The 19,838-nt window shown below is 37.8% G+C and overlaps 1 protein-coding gene and 1 long non-coding RNA gene across 3 annotated transcripts; one reads left to right on the top strand and one right to left on the bottom strand.

Annotated features, from left to right (window-relative positions):
• Positions 1 to 138: 138 nt before the first annotated feature.
• Positions 139 to 14,254, top strand: LOC122360596. Of its 2 annotated transcripts, XR_006252819.1 has the most exons (4): positions 139 to 217; positions 2,267 to 2,355; positions 5,594 to 5,624; positions 6,439 to 8,286. It is a non-coding gene; the product is annotated as an uncharacterized LOC122360596 (long non-coding RNA). The 2 variants fall into 2 exon arrangements; XR_006252820.1 differs by lacking the exons at positions 5,594 to 5,624; positions 6,439 to 8,286 and adding an exon at positions 14,118 to 14,254.
• On the bottom strand, positions 11,160 to 19,136 carry gnl1 (guanine nucleotide binding protein-like 1). Its single transcript, XM_043261357.1, has 12 exons — positions 18,934 to 19,136; positions 17,446 to 17,599; positions 17,192 to 17,328; positions 15,522 to 15,673; positions 14,817 to 14,888; positions 14,345 to 14,537; positions 14,150 to 14,248; positions 13,880 to 14,062; positions 13,400 to 13,578; positions 13,126 to 13,300; positions 12,859 to 12,999; positions 11,160 to 12,581 (listed from the first exon to the last, which is right to left on the bottom strand). Exons 1-12 carry the CDS (start codon positions 19,004 to 19,006, stop codon positions 12,331 to 12,333), a joined length of 1,809 nt encoding a protein of 602 aa, XP_043117292.1. The 5' UTR covers positions 19,007 to 19,136; the 3' UTR covers positions 11,160 to 12,330.
• Positions 19,137 to 19,838: the final 702 nt, after the last annotated feature.

Raw genomic sequence — 19,838 nt, forward strand, 5'->3', positions numbered from 1 at the left:
TCATTTACATAACTGCACTAGCTGCGTCCAATGGCAGCCCGCAATCAGGTGCTCTTTGAATATTTAATGAGGCAATTGGCCAATCCGGAGCGAGTAAGGCAAGGCACCCGTGACCTGGCAGCGCCGCTGTAAATGATACTCAGCGCTTACCTCCGAGAGACTTAAAAAAGTGTTACAGGAACGGAGAGATTGGGGAATATGAAATTTAATATTACTGGTAAGGAAACAACAGGATTTACCTTGTTAACCCTTTCCGGTGTCCACCGTAAATCTTGTACTCGCTAGGTTTCTAATAACTAAACATTGTGGCATTATGGCTTTTTCCCCCCACAGGGTTTTATGGAAACAAGCCTTTGTAGTGTTAAAAGACGACATTATTACAGAGTAAAACTACAGCAATGTGCCATTATCTCCTAAGGCGAGACTGTAAAGATAGTGTGTTAACAGACTAAAACCTGAGCTCAGAGGCAATAAGGAGGAAAAGTAAAAGAAGCGTCCTACAAAGTTCAAACGCTGTGCTACTTTCTGGATGTTCAAATAAAGGAGAATGAACGGGCGTGGTGCTTTAATGGCAGTGAAAAGCGATATTAAAGGTAAATAAGACAGGTAGAGAAGGGTGGGTGAGTGAAAAAAAAGCTATTCCACAGCTATGTGTTGCTACTTGCCCATTCACTGGAAGGAGATGGGAATTGGAAACTTGTTGGCAGTCATTCAGTAACACTGAGGTAAATAGTGGACGGAGAAACAGCAGTCTGCCTAGCAAGTCAATATTGTTTCTCAAAGCCTATTGACCGCAGGCATCATGTATGAGCATGAGCGTGTGTGAAGGTATTGCTTTTTATGGCACGGAAAGAATTTGCACAGAGAAGTGAAGCATATTTGAGAAAAACAGAGAGCGATATCGTTTAACATCAGGTTCGAAACTAATAAACGCTTGTTTAAGGAGAGAATGTATTTAAGGCGGAAACCAGAGGAGGATTGAAGGAGTTCCAGTTCAAACTTTGTTTTGAAAGCAGCTTGTTCTTTTGTCCTCTTCGCACTGAATGAACAATCGTGCATGACCTGGTTTGACTTTGAATATTTTAACTCGCTCACAGTTTTAATGGTTAAAGATTCTGACCCAAATCCTCTGCCTGTTTTTTTCTTTTCCTCACAGTTTGCTTTGTAAAGCCGAGCATGAGTCTCTAAATTCATGTTATAGATCTTATATTAGTTATAGATATGTTTTCACCTAATGCTTAACCAAATGTTAACTGTACCTTTCAATGCAAATGACAGACGAGACTCTGGTGACTTACAGAGAACTTCTACAATCAGTTAGAGGTCAACACTTTATGCATGCATATGTTTTATTTTAATTTACTTTATTGTACTTTTTTGTCATTTCTAACCAAAATGGCAGACTTCATTAAATGACAGACTTCTCTGTAGTGACACATGCCAGACTTTTCCAATCATTTAGTCAAGCCAAGCTCTATCTGTCAACAACAGATGGATAGAACCAAGTCCCCTTCCCACATTTTTTTTCCCCTTTTCGATAATCCTTTTTACTTGGATATACATCCAAATATAAAGAAATGATCTGCCGCTGTTTCCATTACATCATGACTTTAAATCGCCGTCTGATTCAGTGACTGCACTTCTGTAGTCAGAAACGTTTGGAGACATATCAATGTTGAATTTTATGTTGCAAGTGATTTAACTAATCTTTATGTTTTGTAATGAAAATCAATACCGTGAAGGGCATTTCACCACAGTGCAATAAAGCTGAGAGTACGTCCTTGAACAGAGCTCAGATTACCAGGGTGCCACAGGAAAAGACAGGAACTATAACTTTTCGACTGTGTTAGAAAATTGAATGCCTCCTCCAAAGGCATGTGATACAACCTGATTACTTCTTCCACCCCTTCCCCTTTCTTCCCACTTCCCTCTCACTGTTTTTCGCTCCCTCCCTTTTTACCTCTCCCCTGCTACCCTAGCTTTGTGTGTTGCTCTGGCAACCCGTGATCCCCCTGTAATGTTGCAATGACCTTTGCACATTGTTTCTTTGGTTTCCACTACTTTCACTGGCTTTGTCTCACTCTCTCATTCGTTCCCTTCCTGAAGATAAGGCCCTCTGTGTTACGCTTGTTCAATGACTTTTTCTCTCTCTCTCTCTCTCTCTCTCTCTCTCTCTCTCTCTCTCTCTCTCTCTCTCTCTCTCTCTCTCTCTCTCTCTCTCTCTCTCTCTCTCTCTCTCTCTCTTTCTCTCTCTCTCTCGATTCAGCTAAGCATGAAAAGCAGGCCTGATCCTGTGTGGAATTCACTGTGAAGGATGGAGAGGGAAAAGAGAAGTGTGGCCGAAAGGAAAAGGAGGTAAATCTAATCTGAGTGGAAAGTGAAGCGGTGGTTAGAGTGAAAAAGGGAAACGAGACGCACTTGATGGTGGTTGATATGCCAGTTGATAGTGCCAGTAATGTATGACATTTTAATGAAATGGTAAAATTGAGGATATGTGATGCGTGTAGAGTCAGCGAAAAAAAGCATGGTTTCACAAAATGTGAATAATGAATTCAATTAAAATACTATTTAAAATTGTAGAGCTGAAATATGAGGTTTAAGGTCTAAAGCATTTAGAAATTAATGATACAGGAATGTATCACAAATAACAAATCCTCTGAATAATAGAAAATAATAAACAAATAACATCTCTAAATAATAGAAAATCATTCTGAATAATATGAAGTTTTTTTATATATTTTTTTTACCTTCAATTTGCATGACGTGTTGTAATTTAATAAAATATTTATGAATTATACAAGATTGCTTACTATAATGGAAACAGATTAGAAGTAAACAGGAGTTCAGTTTTGGCATGTTTTACCCAAATACTCATATTTGCAACAGATAGTTAAGAGCTATATATATATATATTTATTACACACACACACATGTGTATGTGTGTGTCTATAATGTATAACACATCATCAAAATTACAATAAATAAATTGCATTTGTTCACATGGACAGACAAAACAGGATGTTTTCTGTAGAAAGACACAAACAAAGGCAAGTTTTGATGGAATAGTTTTGATGCAATTAAATGATAAAAATTACTTTAAACGCTGCCAAGTTGCATAAATGTGCAAGATCACAGCTGAGAGAGAGAGAGACAGAGAAAATGCATGACTTCAATACCAACATAATAGTTTGCGTACATAAAGCATTCCATATTTGAATAGATCACTTTCACCAACGTCATCTATACGATTTATGTAATTAAATGCTGATTAAAGTGAGGAAGCGCAGATCATATGTACACCCATGAGTCCACATGTATGCACCCCTCCCCATCAGCACACACATACACACACACACACACACACACAGCTGTTGAGGGGCAGAGCGACCTGATCACTCTCACAATGTCAGGCCTGCAGAATGCGGGGAAGCAACACAAACTGGCATTCCGCTCATTCACTTACTAAAGCACATAATCTATCCATCTCTCCTCTCTTACTCGCTATGGATCCCTCCCGCTACCTCAGTTACCAGTGTGATACACATAAATCGTCCCCACCTTCACACACACACACACACACGCGCACACACAGAAGAATGGCAGACCACTCTCTGTTCTGTCCTCTCCGGTGTCCTCTTTCAAAATGGCTGGTTGTCTCTGGGGCCCAGAGGTTAGAGAGCTTCTCTAAAGTGTTGTAAGAGCGTAAAAGACAGGGATGATTCAGGGAGGCAGTATAGAGGGTGTGTGTGTGAGTGTTTTGTGAAATGAGATCAGCCACATTTGGTGTCTGAGGCTCAAAGGAATGCAAGACTTTTGACTTTGTCCTGTGTGTGATGTCGAAAGACAATGACAATGACAGAGGGAGATTCCTCCTGGTGTTATGTTATAATCGCATTACATTACTGCTGAAATATTAGGCATTGTATGCAAGTCAGACATGTTTTTAAAAGTTAGATGAAGGATCGAGTAGATCCTGTGTTCAAAGAAGAGTTGTCCTGATTAAATATCACTTCTTCAAAATATAAGCAATCATTTAAGTCATAATGACTCAAAGTACTTACGTTTGAATGTATTAAATGTATGCTAGTCTTTAATAATATAAATGTATTTATATATTTTAACTAGTGCTGTCAAATGATTAATCGTGATTAATCACAAAATATTTGTCACAAAATAAAAGTTTATGTTCACACACATATGTGTTTACCATGTAGATTTTTATATATATATATATATATATATATATATATATATATATATATATATATATATATATATATATATATATATATATATATATATACATACATACAAACACTTGGATGTATATATTAAAAAATTTTCAAATGTTACATGTTTCTATATAAATTATATGAACATAAATATATACATGCAAATAATTTTTTCAAATATAAGCTGTATGTGTGTGCTTTTATATGTACATAATAAATATACACAGTGCACATCCATTTTGTATGTAAACATAACATTTTATTTTGGATGTTATTAGTCACAAATAATAATTTGACAGCATACATTTTATTTTTATGATTATTTATATTTATATTATCATAATTATTTTATGTATTTTCTGTCAATAATAACCCTATTATTATTCATTTAGCAATTTAAAATGAATAATAATAATTATTATTAAAAATATGTTTATAGTTGTATTATTTAAATCAAATTATTATTGAGAGAGGGTTTAATGTTCCGTAAACACATTTTTTTAATAAGATTTTGCAAAATAAAAGGTAATTATCCACTCAAAAAGACTGTAAGCATTAAGTAAAATATTAGGCTAAAATATTAAATACTGAACTATGCAACGCATTTTATTGTGCAATCATGGGAGATTCTAAAAAAAACAATGAGGTACAATGCAAAGGTCAAGGACTCCCATCTAGTTGATAATCTATTTATTATTACATTTTTAAGTTGCACTGATTATGGTAGCATTGACCTATCTGTGTTAAACATATTAGTTTGCACATTTGAAGATACTGACCATTTTAGGTTACTCCCTTGAAGCTTTTCCAAAAGGTGAAGGTGTCAGAGGTCACAGGGTCAGGTTGCAGCCGCGGGCGGGTGTCTGGGTGGGGGTCAGAAAGGTGTCAGTTCTCTGATCTCTTTTTTGGGTATTGGGAAGTAAAAATGCACCAGGCACAACCTCTGCTGCTTCATCGCTGATATCAGTCACCTCACATAACTGGAGGATGTTCTGTTCGAGTCTGCTCCAGCGCTTTCATGAATCTAAAGTCTGTTGAATCCTGCTGACCAGCTTCTGCATAACCATCCTATCAGTCAGGAGCGGACAGAAGAGAAGCACAACCACTGGAAAAGAGGCTTAGCTCGGTGTAATGAGTTCAAACAGGTTGTTCCCAGACCCATAGTCATTTCCTGAACAGTAATCCCACTTATTATTTGTTGAGCCTGTTGTTTTTTAAGATATATTCACATAGGCATTTATAATGTTTACCCCCCAGAGTCTATATATTTTGCTTTTGGGCCTCAATATGATTCATAAATATTCATGTTGTGTCTAAATTTTGATTTTTCTACCTTGTTTTGTGTGTTTTCTCTTTCTAAGGAAAATGTCCTTGGAAGATTAAAACAGATGGGTGAGTGTGACCGCAGGTGTTCTTTAGCAGACGGTAATTGTGTTTGTGTCTGTCTGTGTTTCTGTGTCATGTGGTTAGATGTTTTCGCTCTGGTTGACCGCTTACATTATATACTCCTAGACTCAGGATTTGCAGAAAGTTCACCCCAAAATTAAAATGATTGTCATCATTGTTTACTCACCCTTATGTCATCAACCAAACCTGTATGACTTTCTTTCTTCTGTGGAACACAAAAGAAGATATTTAGAAGAATGTTGTGGACTCTCTTTGTCATGTAGTTCCATGCATTAAAGATAAACTTTCAAAAAAGCATGCAAAGTCCCTATAAAAATCTAAAGTTTTGAAAAAATAAGATATCTGAGGAACAGATAAAAATATAAGTCTTTACAAATGAAAACCCAACAGTTTTCATACACATAAGAAAATTAAAACTTTTTTTGAAAATTAAAAATCTTAAAAAAAAAAAACAATTCAAAGCTAATTGAAAATAATAACAATAAATATTATAGTACCTAAAATAATGCTGCTGGATGTTCTGTCTGTCTTTCACCCAGAGATGTCACATGATATCAGACCTCATAGGAATGTACTAAATGGGTCATCTGGGCAACTTGTATGATTCTTTTATGATGATTCAAGTCCCAAATTATTGTAATTTACTCAAAAAGAGCAACAAGTACATTTTTCATAAAACCTTCTTTCATGTTCCACAGAAGGATGAATAAATGATGATAGAAATTTCATTTTTGGCTCAGCTATCCCTTTAAGGCCCCACCCACAGACTCTTCAATCAGTCTGCTCACTTCATTCCCAGATCCCTACAGAAGCCTTCAGGGACTCTGATTCTTTTAACATGAAGAAAGAAAAAGTGAACGCTGCAGGAGCTCAAGCTGCGACTACGGCACAAGTTTCCCTCGACTTCCTCTCGCTCTCCTCCACCGCCTCTCATTCGTTTTGTGCGAACAACATGTTTGTCATTTATTTGTGAAAGTCTGTGGCCTAATTCATTAGTTCCTTTGTTAGACGCTCATTGTGTTTCCTAATTACGGGTTCTCTCTTTCAATCTGTCTCTTTCCCTCCCTTTCCTCCTCCCGCATCAGACAGAGTTTGATTCTCCCCAAATGACTGTTATTTTCTGTCTCTGCGCCGAGCGTATGAGTGGTTAACAATGGTAATAACAGTCGAGTCAGGGTGTGGCGATCAGGTAGGTCGGCCTTCATAAGAGCCCATCATAGAGGGTTATTTCAAACTGTCTCCATGGAAACCGAGCAGGGAGGGTCTAATTCTGCAGAGATCTGTCTATGTGACGACACTCTCTTCCTGTCCGTTCCTGCTCTATCTGGCTTCACAGTGAGAGTGAGTGGAGTGGGGGGTCGCTGGGATTTTGGGAATGAGTGCCATTGCAATGCTGTGAGAGCCCAAGCTAAAAATACCTATTAACACATAGACTCTAACAAACATGGTGAGCGGCAAACAGTCGCACCACCCCTAAACACAAATACACACATGTGGAAAACAGTTTGGAGTGTTAGAGAAGTGATAACAATCTAAAACGTCGCTCGCTGGATCTGTAAAATTCTGTCTTTAGGTTATGTGAGCTTATTCTAACACATAACGGGCGGCTTATGGTGGTCCTGCGGTGGGGTGTATCATAATGCTGTTTGATGGTCATTTATTATGTCAGTACTATTGTGTGCCAGCATAGTTTGGCCTCTCTGACTTGCCGTACTGAAAGCAGAGTTTAGATTCGGGCAGAAGGCAGGACACCTAATACACTTCACTGCCATCGCCAAGCACCCAACTCGGAAGCAGACTAGAAACAACTGCCTGCTCATAAATTACACCGGCGCGTGCGTGTGTGTGTGTGTTTCTGAAACACTGAGCGCACTGAAATAAATGTAGGGGAAACTCCTATCCAAATATATACAATAAACACTATAAATCATTTTTAGTCTCAAAATCATGAACAAAATTTGTTTATGAGCTGATTAAGGTCTTCATAATAGAGCTCTTCAATCATGTGGGCAATTTACAGGCCAAACTGGAAGGCTAATTCACTAAATCCTGTTTGAAGTATGACATGGAGAAGAATGTTTCCACTGCTGAGTAAAAAAATGTAATAAATACAAAGGTAATGCAGCATTATTTCTTATAATCTCTCAATATGACATGACTATATAGCTTACAATTGCAGCTTCATTTCTCTTACGATGCCTTATATCTTACAACTACAACGTAATTTATTCACTGTAAAAACCTATCAGAGTTAACTTGTTCGGTGAACTCAACCAGCCACATCATTTTAAGATTATTTAGCAATTTCAATTCGTTTTAACAATCCTCTTCCATTTTTTTATTTTTTAGACCCACTACATAATATTGGCAGTACCTTATTCTCATTTCTTCATCTGAATAAAAATAAAAAAAGGTAATTGCAACTTTTATTTCACAATCCTCACTTCTTTTCTCGTATATTCGTATATTTTTACCACACAATTCTGAGAAAAAAGTTCACCATTGTACTAACTATAAGTAACTTTGTAACTACATGTCAACTAATTCTTCTTCATTTGCACCTACATGTCTGCTAACTCTCAGAGTAGACTGTTAGGGTAGGTTTAGGGTTAGTAGAATGAATTGACATATAATTGCAAATTGCTTGTTGTGGACCTAAAAAAAAGTGTCAGGTTATTGAGCAGTCTATTAAGACAGTCTGCTAATACTCTAATGACTGATAGTTGGCATGTAGTTGCAAAGTTACTTACTGGTAGTAGAATGTATAAAGTGGACTATCAGAATAAAATGTTACCAATAAATGATTCTGTAAGTAAAGGTAAACAAATCGATTTTTAAAAGTATTCTTATTTAGGTCAAAAATAATAAACTGACAGGTCTTAGCAAAAAATTATTTTTCTACACTTTTGTCGAGTTTATTTATTGTAATTGTAGCATGCAATTGCAACATTATTTCTATTTTTCAGAATCGGGGCTTCATATTGCTCGGCGCAGAGGCAAAGTGATTCGTCGTAACTGTAACTTTACATTTCTCAGTATGACTTCAGATCTTGCAGTTTTGACTATTTCATTGTAAATGTGGCTGTTTTTCACAACCGTGAATCCAACTTTATATAGTGTTTTGTTTGCAAATGTGACTTGTGACTTTAAATAACCTACTGCAAAGAAAAGTACACTGCAAGTTTACCTCACAATCTCAAAATTATCTGTTCAATTATTATTATTTTTTTTACTCAAAGGCAGAAACAGTCTTCCACACTATGACTCTTTTATCAGCTTTATGTATGAAGTTGTAGAACATAAAAGCCTGTTCAGGCAAGTCAACAAACCTTATATTATGCACAAACAGAAAACGCCAATAACCGCTTCAAAATTCCATCCTCATGTCTGTAAAATAATTAATCGTGTGGTCAAATATCACTGGAACCATAAATATTGTGGCGCTACAAGACCAGTGACATTCCTAGGATTGCTGTGCCAGTGTTATCAGTTCCCTCTGAATTCCTAAGGGAGGTGATATAGAGCCTGCCAAGACAACAAGACTGAAGAACACAACATCGTACTTCCATTTATCATTCAGGATTATATACAAGCTGCAGTTTTCATTTTACCGTGTAAGACATTTAATCAAGCGGACACCCTTTCACGTGACGAATGGTATGGCTAACAGAGTCTGCCAAAATCACCAGGTGACTAAACAAGCAAATGAACCCCAATCAGATTAGAGCTGCAGTATGTGTCTGGTTTCTGATTAACCCCAGCTTGACCTATCGTGTGTTTACCATCATTCGCACTGATAAAAACTCAGACTTTGATTATACTGTTTAAAGCCAGACTGGTGTAACAGGACTAATTCATTCACTCTTTGTGGATTAGCGCTTGTGTTGTAGACTGGTTATGCACGTCATGTGAAAAGCAGGCTGCTCTACGCTAATGCAACACATATGGACAGCACAAGCATGACCAATGACTCCTGTTAAAGACCACAGAAATTCATTTGGATAATTTATGAGGTCACGGTTAAGTGAAATACGAGACTAGCGCGGAGCCGTCGGCGGTTACAAACAGGCAAAGAGTTTTACACAATCTACAGGAAATTAGGGAGTTGTGTTTTACCGTTTTATTATTTGTGTCGGTTATCACGAGCAAATTATGCTTGTGAGGCACTGTAACGTATCCAAGTCACACCCAAAACCACAAGCATGTTTAATAGCTTTCCGTTTAATTAGAAATGGATTATAATGTAATCCACATGAAGGATTTCACATGACTTGTTTTCGATTGCGGTGGAATAATCAAATTAGATAGGAATGCTTCATTGTCTCCTTAATGCTAGTGTTTACTGCTGGGAAATGATGACTGGTAATGTCTTGGCTGATGCGATGCAGTACCGTGTGATCTCATTGTCAGCGATCGTCAAAGGTTGTATTTCCTAAGCGTGTCGCTGTAAAGCTTGTAATTAGTAGCAGTCAGAAGTGTGCACACACCCACTCATTCTTTGATTACTATTTTTCATATTTTACAATAATAGTAATTAAGACCGAAAAAAAAACACTGATTGGAAGCATAGGAATTATGCAATGAGTAAAACTGCTTCTTTAAAGCGGTTACTCTTTACCTTGATAACAGCTTTTTAGAAACAGCGCTCTCTCAAATGAGGTAGCCACTTACTTTTCCAGCAGTTTTAAGGCTGGCTCATGAGGGGCACGTTTTTTTGTGTTTCACTCTGCAGCCTGTTTACTGTATTTCTGCGTAAACGCGTGGTGAATAAGACACATTTGACCACTGTGTTGAGTTTTCAAAGTGATTTTTAAAACTGTATAGCCTATATACAGGTTTTTATGATGATATTTTTTTATTACAACGAAACGCCCAAACTGAGCAAAAATATCCCATTAGGTGCAGTTGCTGGAATTTTTACGGGGCAAAAATGAAAGTGAAATTCTCACATCTTGTAAGTCAGATCTTTATAACAGCAGCCAACTTACATAAATGCATCTCACTTATGCTACGTTTTATAATCAAAAGTTTTTAGTTTGTATTGTGGGGGAAAATATAACAGTGCAATACAGTGAGGATTGAGAGAAGCAAAAAATAAAGATTCCTTTAATATCCTGACTTTAACATGATTTTTCTAGAAAACCAGTGGTATGGACATGTACATGGTGACCCATCACCCTGACGTTTTTAGAATTACACTAAAATGCTTTCTCTTACTAGATTGTGAGCAGCAGCTTTTTCAGCAGTTCTGCTCATGTTGGCAATTTTGAAGCCTTGGACATTTTTGTATCAAATATAATACAGAGGGCTTTACAGGGTTAAAGTATGCATAATAAATGAAAATGAACTATCTGAATCTATTTTGTAGAACTCTATCAGTTTCCACTTCTAATGTTTAAGTATATTATATATGCCCACATTATACTTCCAATTACAATATATCTTCATTTACATTCTGGCATACTGTTTGTTAAGACATTAATAGCTGTGTGCTCTTGTGCAAAAATAATGACGGCAGAGTCAGGGGAACATTTTTATTGCAGAGGACCGTTTCTGTCAGTATAATATTTTAATAAAGAATGATCCACACACTATCACACCCACACAAACAAAAACACACCCAAACGAAATCCCTAAGCAAGGGCATGCAGGACTGGAGGCTGAAAAGCAGGAAACCAGCATCCTTGTATGGGTATTTCTGCCCATCATCACTGTTACCTGAGTCCTATATCAAAAGTGCATAAACTTGAGTTCTTCAACACCAACCCACTCTCTAACAAATGCACTTTTTAGTCCAAAGCAACACGACTCATAATCTTCAAGTGGCTTATGTTAGCGTGCACGTACAATGTGTGTTACACAATCTCACTTCTATAACTGGAACACTTATATCGGTTCTTCGGATATCTCTGTAAACTTTGCATAGTCTAAAACATCACTCCCATCACAACTCTAAACACCTTCATTTCCCGCATAAAAAAACATGTCTGCTCAGAAATTAAAGTATTGAACAATAAAAGACCGCTGGTTGCTGCCGCTTGCTTTAAAAAGTGCTTTAAGTGTCCATAACGTCTTTTTATCAGAACAATCTTCTGAAGTCAACAGCCTGTTTCTGGCCTCCATCTCTTATCCTCAAACACGGCTGGTTATGCCCTGCATGCAGAGGTTTATGGTATCGAGATTGAGGGTGAAATACATTCACATGGGCAACTCACAGTTTGAGGTCAAAGCGGTGGCCTTTGACCTCACCTGACCTTTGGCATCACTGCTTTGTGATTGATGATGAATCAGCGATTGTATTCATCAATGTTTGGTTAGTAACACTGATTGTACAATCACTGGTTGTACAAACATTCCTTCTGCCCTCTCAAAAAAGGGAAAAGGCTGCATGCGGGAGGTACAAAAATCTTCCAAACATTTTGATCAATTTCTGAGAATGATAAATGAAAAGCATGGAAGGTACAGAGGCACAGAGAGGCTGAAAAATAGAACACAAAACTAGCAAAAATGGCTAGAATGGGCAGTTTGTCGTCTATATAATGGCTGTATAAGTATGCAACAAATGCGCAGCGTTTAAATTCAAAACTTTATACAGTCCTTTGATTGACATGTTGCAGATTGAAATGAGATGGTCATAAAGAGCTCAGTGATAAATAAAAATACTGGAATGCATAAAGATGGATCCGATCCCTCACTCACACTCGTTCTCTCCCAGCACACTGAACATGTTGAGAGTGAGGCCCTTCCTGTCAGCCTTCACTGTATCATCTTCATCATCCCCATCAGCATCCTCATCATCGTCAGCGTCTCGATCGTTTTCCTCCTCCAGCTCAGAACTGGATTCGCCCTCCTCGTCTTCCCTTTCACCACACTCCTCCTCTTCTTCCTTCCTTCCCTGTAAAGCGATGATCTCGGCCAGGTCTGGGTGCGATTCCCATTCATCTAAAGAAATGGTTATTGCATTTCAAATTATCGCCATATAAGTTTCAATGGTTTTTACATGTCAGATACAGACGCAACAATACAGTCAGTTATACAAAGTGGTTTGGGGTCCATTTTACAAAACATGTCTGTCCAAGTGTGCCCTATTAAAAATGACATTAAAATTGGGCAAACCAAAAACATATGCTAGTGCTACAATATTCTGAGAACATGGAAATTACACAAAATCTGGTCTTGAGTGGTGGATGACATGAACGATAGTGGTTTGACCTCTGACCTTTACTCTGAGTGTATCCAGGTGGTCGCAGACATAGACACAGCCGTCCGTCAATGGCTAAACGCAGCAGACTGTTGGCAGCTCGATATACATCGTTACGAGCTGCCTTAGCAGTTTTATATCCTCTCCTCTCGGCCCAGGCTAAAAAAACAAAAACAAAAAAACAGATGTTTTTATTGATTTATCAATAGTCACAACTTCAGCTCTCCAATTTTCTCCCTCCAGATGAACGAAATGAACGATGCTTTATCAAAACAGGACAGGCACCTTCACACACGTCCCATGCGGTCCAGTCCTGTGCTTTGGGGTCTTGTGAGGTTTCTGGGCTATAGTCAGGATGTTTCAGCTTTAAAACAGACAGGAAGTTGGTCCGTTCACACAAATATCCTACTGAACTGTAAGGCTCCTGCAGCTGGGACACTGGATATATACCAGCTAGGATCTGTTTGAAAAGATAAGTAACACACGCACATAAACATAAACGAAGCACAGACTGGATGAATAAACTTTCAGAAAAGATACAGTATCGTGCTGGTTTTACCTGTAGTTGCTTGTCCACTCTGGAGGGGAAGACAAGCCCAGGACAATCACACAGTTTAACAGTGGGGGTGAGGTAGTATGTTTGGAAATATTTAGTGTGACCTGGGGTTCGAGACACACTCACAACCTTTCTTCCGACCAGACTGTTCAGCACTGAAGATTTGCCTACATTAGGAAAACCTAAAGAAAGCGCATTAAAAAATTTAAATGTCGAGGATCGAGGAGATACTTCAAAATAAGATATACAACTGATACTGATGTAAAACACCAATACTTTTTCAGTTTTAGCAAGAATCCATTTTGACATATTCGAGTGAAAAAGTGTCTTGATTTTGTTCATTGTTGTTGTTTGCTAAATGCAATTGTCATGCGAGTGACAGGTTGCTATGAGTGAGAGGTTATTTATATAATAAACACTGCAATATTCCTTAAAAATAGTTTCAGTTTTGTTTTCATAGTGACTCTAATCTCAGGCTTTTACCTATGCATCCCAGTGTTAGTACTCCGTCTTTATAAAGTTCTTGTGTAGGGCTGTTCATTTCCATGGCAACGTCACTATGATGCTCCATCAACACAGATTCCGATCCATCTTCAGCCTGTTCCCCCTCCGTTCCCACAGCAACAGCATCCCTCTGGATCTTTTTCTCCCAGCTACTCAAATCCACTATAAACAACAACCATCATCATCATTTAATACTCCCCTGTGTTCTCCGTTGCAGATGTTTTGTCGCCTGGGAGGAAATTGTCTAACCTCTCCCTGCTGTGATCTCCTGACACGCTCTCATGATGTGAAACGGTCCTCCAGCCTGATTCCATCCTGCTTTCTTCTTCATCCTCTTCTTCTGTAGAACTGCAGAGAGTACAGATGAAGGCGACACTTTTATTCTTGTCCATTTTGTCCGGTCACATTATAGATAAAGCACGGACGGTGACAAGACTCTCTCACGTGTGCTGTAGGGTTGTCCTGGGTGTGAGGTGAAGCAGACACAGTGCAGGTGTGGGAACTGTTTAGTCAGGTAGTGTTTCCATGCTAACACCAGCGGCGCAGGACACAAGTCTGCCTTATTGAGCACCAGGATGAGGTACTTCTTTAACTCACCAGTGATATAGTGATACAGAGCAGGAGGAAACTGCAGCACCTGCAGACAGAGTGATAATGTTGGCTTGTACCGAATGGCTCTGTTGTTATACGGTGAGGTAGACAGTCCATCTTTTGCTCAAAATGCATCAAAACAATACAAAAAGTGCCGAGTTTCTGAGAGTAAATGTAATATAACCTCTGGCCCCACCTAGTGGAAATTTTATTACTTCAGTTTGCATAATCTGACACTGTCACATTTAAAAGAATGCCTATGCAATTTTGATGATCTTTTGAAAACTGCTAAAAATTTCAGCAGGTGTTACAGTCGCACACTCACCGGGTGTCTGATATCCACTATGAGGAGAATGACATCAGACATCTCCATTACTCTCCACAGCTGCCTCCATGTCTGAGAAAGAAAGAGCGAAAAAGTAAATAGTTGTTACTCGAAAGAGCATTATTAAGGCTATCTGAATTTCAGTAATGAAGAATCTGTTATTCACATTCTTTGGGATTAGCCAACTTGTTTGTATTCTCTTGGCCCACTTAGGTAAAATAATGACTCGAGAGGCTTTTGGCCCCGGCATTTTATGGTCTCCTTTTGTTCCAATAATCCAAAACTATCTGAAAATTGGAGACTTAAAAAAAACAAACCCAAAAACAATGAATTCACTGTGATCTAATACTCTGCTAAGTGGTTGAAACATTTAGATGGACGTTTAGGAGTTCTTTTGTGCAACATTAGTTTTTTTTCTGTTCTTTGCAGGCTGTATGCATTTAACGGTCGAAAAAGTGCTGCTCCTGTTGCACTGAACAAACACAACTGTTTTATGTGTCACATAGCTTGAGAAAAGCAACGGCTCATAAACCAGTGAATTTGAACACTTAACAGTGTTTGCCTCCAGCACTGTCTGGCCAAACACATACTCAAGTGCAATAAAAAAAAAAAGCTATTTCATTACAGCTGTTTACTGGTTGCTGATAAAAAAAAATTATTTTTCAAAGTACTTGAGTTGTGTTTTTGTAACAGAACATGGCTCACCTCGAGATTGTGCTCGAAGTGGCTGAGGGTACTGGGTGGGTTTTTGGAGTGAAGAGCCTCCAGATACTCCAGGAATGACTTCTCTTCTTTCCGCAGCAGCTCCTCTCGCCGCATGTTGTAATGCCATGAGGGCCGCCGTGGGAAATCCAGGCCTGTTATTACACAAAATGAAAATAAAATGAAGACTTAGCAACATAGACCAAAACCAGTATCACAGTAAAAAATCTAAATACAGCTATTTTTGCTCAGAAAAGCTGATCACAAAATAGGTAACAAGTATTATTATAATACTGGTTTTGGGTCAGTATGATTATTATTATTATTTCAGCAGTTAGGTTAGAGAGAGATGGCTGTCCACTTCTCCGGGTGTGTGTTCATGGTGTGTGTTTGTGTTCAATACTCACAGCTGTGTGTGTGATTTTTAAGTATCAGAATCATGCTTGGCCAGACGTCACTATTTATGCAAGGTTTGTCTGTTTATAATACAGACAAATAAATGCTTTTCTTTTGAATTCTTATGTTTATATACATAAAAAAAATCCTAAAAAACCCCCATCATGATTTTCAGAAAAACATTAAACAATCAGATTGATTTATAGTAACAGCTGCTGAAAATCCAGCTTTCGCCTTCACAGGAATATATATTAAATAGAATTTTAAATGGGAATTATACTTCACAAATTTCTCTATATTTTTAAAATCAAATGCAAAATGTAAAGATCCTTAGATCCTCACATGCAAATTGAGTGTGTGTTATGTTTTTATGTTCATGTTTTTTTTTATTAATTTATAATAATTTTATAATCCATGATTTATTATTAGATCATTTTTAATTATTTACTTTTATCATGATTATTTTGATAATTTATTATTATACGTTTAAGTATTTTTATTGTTTATTCATTCATTTATTTTATATTATCTTATAAAAAAAATCTTGCTTGCTTACTTTCATTGTTGTTCAATCTTATGCTTGTGGGGTTTAATGAACCGTTTTGTCTGTATGAATAGAGATGAATAAGGGGAAATGTTTATGCAAGCCCAAGGTTTATGGGATGTTGCTGTGAAGCAGTTTGGTGTAACAGTACATGTCAAATTTGTGCTGGTCAGACAAAGTGACTTACGCAACTAAGATCAATAAACTCTATTCCTTTTTAGCATCATCACTTTGTCTCCTGCTTCTGCTCCTCTCTGGCTTTTCTTGGTCGATGTCTTGACTGACATAAGACTTTTAAACTCTCATTTTGGGCACCAACAGCTCTGACGACTAGTTGTTTTGTTACTGGACTAATTGATATTTTCTGGTGAGATCTGGAGTCTAAATATTATCTGGTGTAGAGACCCGAGCTATCCGTGAGGATATAAGTCTTACTTAACAAACATTAAAAATTGAATCAACCCCAAAGTTTTGAACTGTGTGCATTTTAGTGTTTGATTTTTCATTTGTTTAGGCAAAAGAGCTCAGAGGTTTAATGTAAGCATACGCTGAATTTCACTGGCTCACAGTCACGGTCTCATCTATTTGACAAAAGTCACACTATGCGCTCTTTTTTTTCTTTTGTTGATGGTGTAATTGTGAAGGTGACATTTCAGCTAGTTTTATGAAAACAATACCATGAAATGCAAAGTTTAGTATCATAACTCTCTGTCACCTCAAGCTGCATAAATACCTTTCTCTTCTGGGTAGATCTGGGTCACATCAATCTCTAGTTCCTTTTCTGCCACCGGCTTCAGGATCTTCTCCCTCGCTATTTTCTTCCTCTTCTCCACTTCCTCCTTGCTCTCCTTCTCAAAGTGCAGACGGAATCTGCAAAACAAGCCATTAAAAGATTAACAAACAGGACGATACACGCCCCTGCCAAAATATCTCATGTTGAATTAATAAGACAAGGCTGGACTGACTGTTTGACCCGTCCTGACTCACCTGTTGGGGTCATATCTGCTGTCTCTGGTGCCAGGCTGATGGTTGATCCTCCTGATGTCTGTCGTCTCGCTGTCTGATGTATCCGACTGTCTGTCTCTGCCAGGTCCTCTCTCTACGCTAGCATTTCGGCTACTGTGACTTGAACCGGTTTCTCCTGCGTGCGCAAACACACACACACACACATTCAGAAACGTTAAACAGAGTTGACTCCAAAGCAAAGTATTGATTTCTGAGGGGTTTTTTTTTAATTTTTTAATTGCACACTATATAAAAACACCCTCCAATGCAGGTTTATGAAGGTAAATTTAGGACATCACTTCCGACAGATCTCCACCACATATTAATTATAACATATATAATTATAACATAATAATTCATATGACAAATAAAAATAGCTACAATCATTTCTGTACTTTCTGATGACACTGCAATGAAGTAATGCTCTTCCACTGTATTTTTGTCTTGTTTAAATCTTAAAAAAAAAAAAAAATTATATATATATATATATATATATATATATATATATATATATATATATATATATATATATATATATATGTGTGTGTGTGTGTGTGTGTGTGTGTGTGAGAGGGAAAAAACATATATATATATATATATATATATATATATATATATATATATATATATATATATATATATATATATATATATATATATATATAGATAGATAGATAGCAGTGTATGCAACATTTAATGCACTGATATTAAATAAATGTGACCTTTTAAGGTCTTAATTTGTGAAAGCGACTTCATAAACCGGACATATCCCTCCTCAATTAACACTTTGTTGTCATTATAGTTCCTATGAGAATAGTGCAGCGTTGGCACGCTTATTAAATTATTTACTAGTTCATCTGCACCCGTTTTAACGGTGTACCGGAGCACTTACAGAACAGCAGTCAATGCAGCCTGCTTTCGTGTGCATTGATCGCTTTGTTTTTGTGTTACGTAACTTCACGCTGAGTCTGCGCACTTATATACCGCATAACACAAGCGCCAACTACAGCAAAACACGAGCTGCTCAAAACGCGTATCATAACCACCTCCTTTCACAGCCGACAAATCACAATCGAAATGTAGTCTATAAAAGAAACCCAACTGCTCGGGTGTGCGACGCTCGACCCGCCTGTTGTTTACTGCACACAACCTCCACATCAAACTCACTTACGATACATTTATACTGTCGCTGGCCGCGAAATTGTGCGTCGCGTCGCGTTCGCAACGCATAGCGTTAATTACAAATGACAGCAACTCGCCGCCCTCGAGTTTGTCAAGTTTGCTTACAACTTAGCACAGCAAACTTATCAAACAAAGTAGTTGCAGTAGCTCATTTAATGCTCTAACACGGAGGAACCCGATCACATTACCGCACACTAAAATATAAAAGGTAAAACAGTGCGTCACGTGGCTAACGTAGCGAGCGCGTTCAGCTCGCGGCGCGCTAACTCGGCTAAGCTAGTCACCTACCTCTCTTTTTCTCGCGTTTCACCTGGAGCTGCTTCTTTTTCTGTTTGTTACTAAAAGGCTTTCTGCGCGGCATGTTCGCATCAGTCAAAAGAAGAGAACCGAAAGAATGCGCGAGGACGTATCCTCCTCGCTCGCTTAATATTTACATTCGTGAAGTTTCTCCGTTACTCTCGTGGACTTTTCTGTGACGCCGCCCCCTGACGGGTGGACGCTACCATTATAGTCTTCAAGGATTCAACACTAACGTTAGGTGCCAGAAATCCGCTTGATCGACTGCGGCCAAACGCTCTCTGTTCTTTTACTGCCTCCGTTCACTTCATGCAACTACCGTTCACTAAAGTCAAACGATAAAGCAGTAATGTTTACCCAAATATTTTCGACTAGTGGTAGAGTCTGTCAAAGAAATGAAACCGACCGTTCAATGGAATCTTAAAATATTTGACTTGAATGTAATTCAGTGAACTACAAACAAATCTGAAAGTGCACACAAAGTTAAGCACAGATCATTATATTGTTTCTTTTTACGTCTGACAAACAAATGGTATACATCACATCACAAGGTCATTTAAAAAACTAGTTAAAAACGTAAAAATAAATAAATATTTAAACCTTTGAGGTACTTTGTTGGTTCTGGTGGAATGATTCAAAAACATAAAAAAGCAATTGTCTTGCTGAAAGGAGTAGTTCACCCAAAAATTAAAATTACACACATTATCAGTAAATGACCTTCTTTCACACAGAAAGGCAATGCTCGTGAAAAGCGGCCAGTATTTTGAAGTTCTGTAAATCGGATTTATCCGTCGTGAAACCTAAGCTTGGAAAAGCCAGCATATATATATTTTTTTAAATCTCCCGATTGTGTTCTTCTGAAAGAAGGAAGTCCTGTACATCTAGGATGGCTTGAG

The sequence above is a fragment of the Puntigrus tetrazona genome, chromosome 16 (assembly GCF_018831695.1).
Source record: "Puntigrus tetrazona isolate hp1 chromosome 16, ASM1883169v1, whole genome shotgun sequence".
NCBI classification, from domain to species: Eukaryota; Metazoa; Chordata; class Actinopteri; order Cypriniformes; family Cyprinidae; genus Puntigrus; species Puntigrus tetrazona.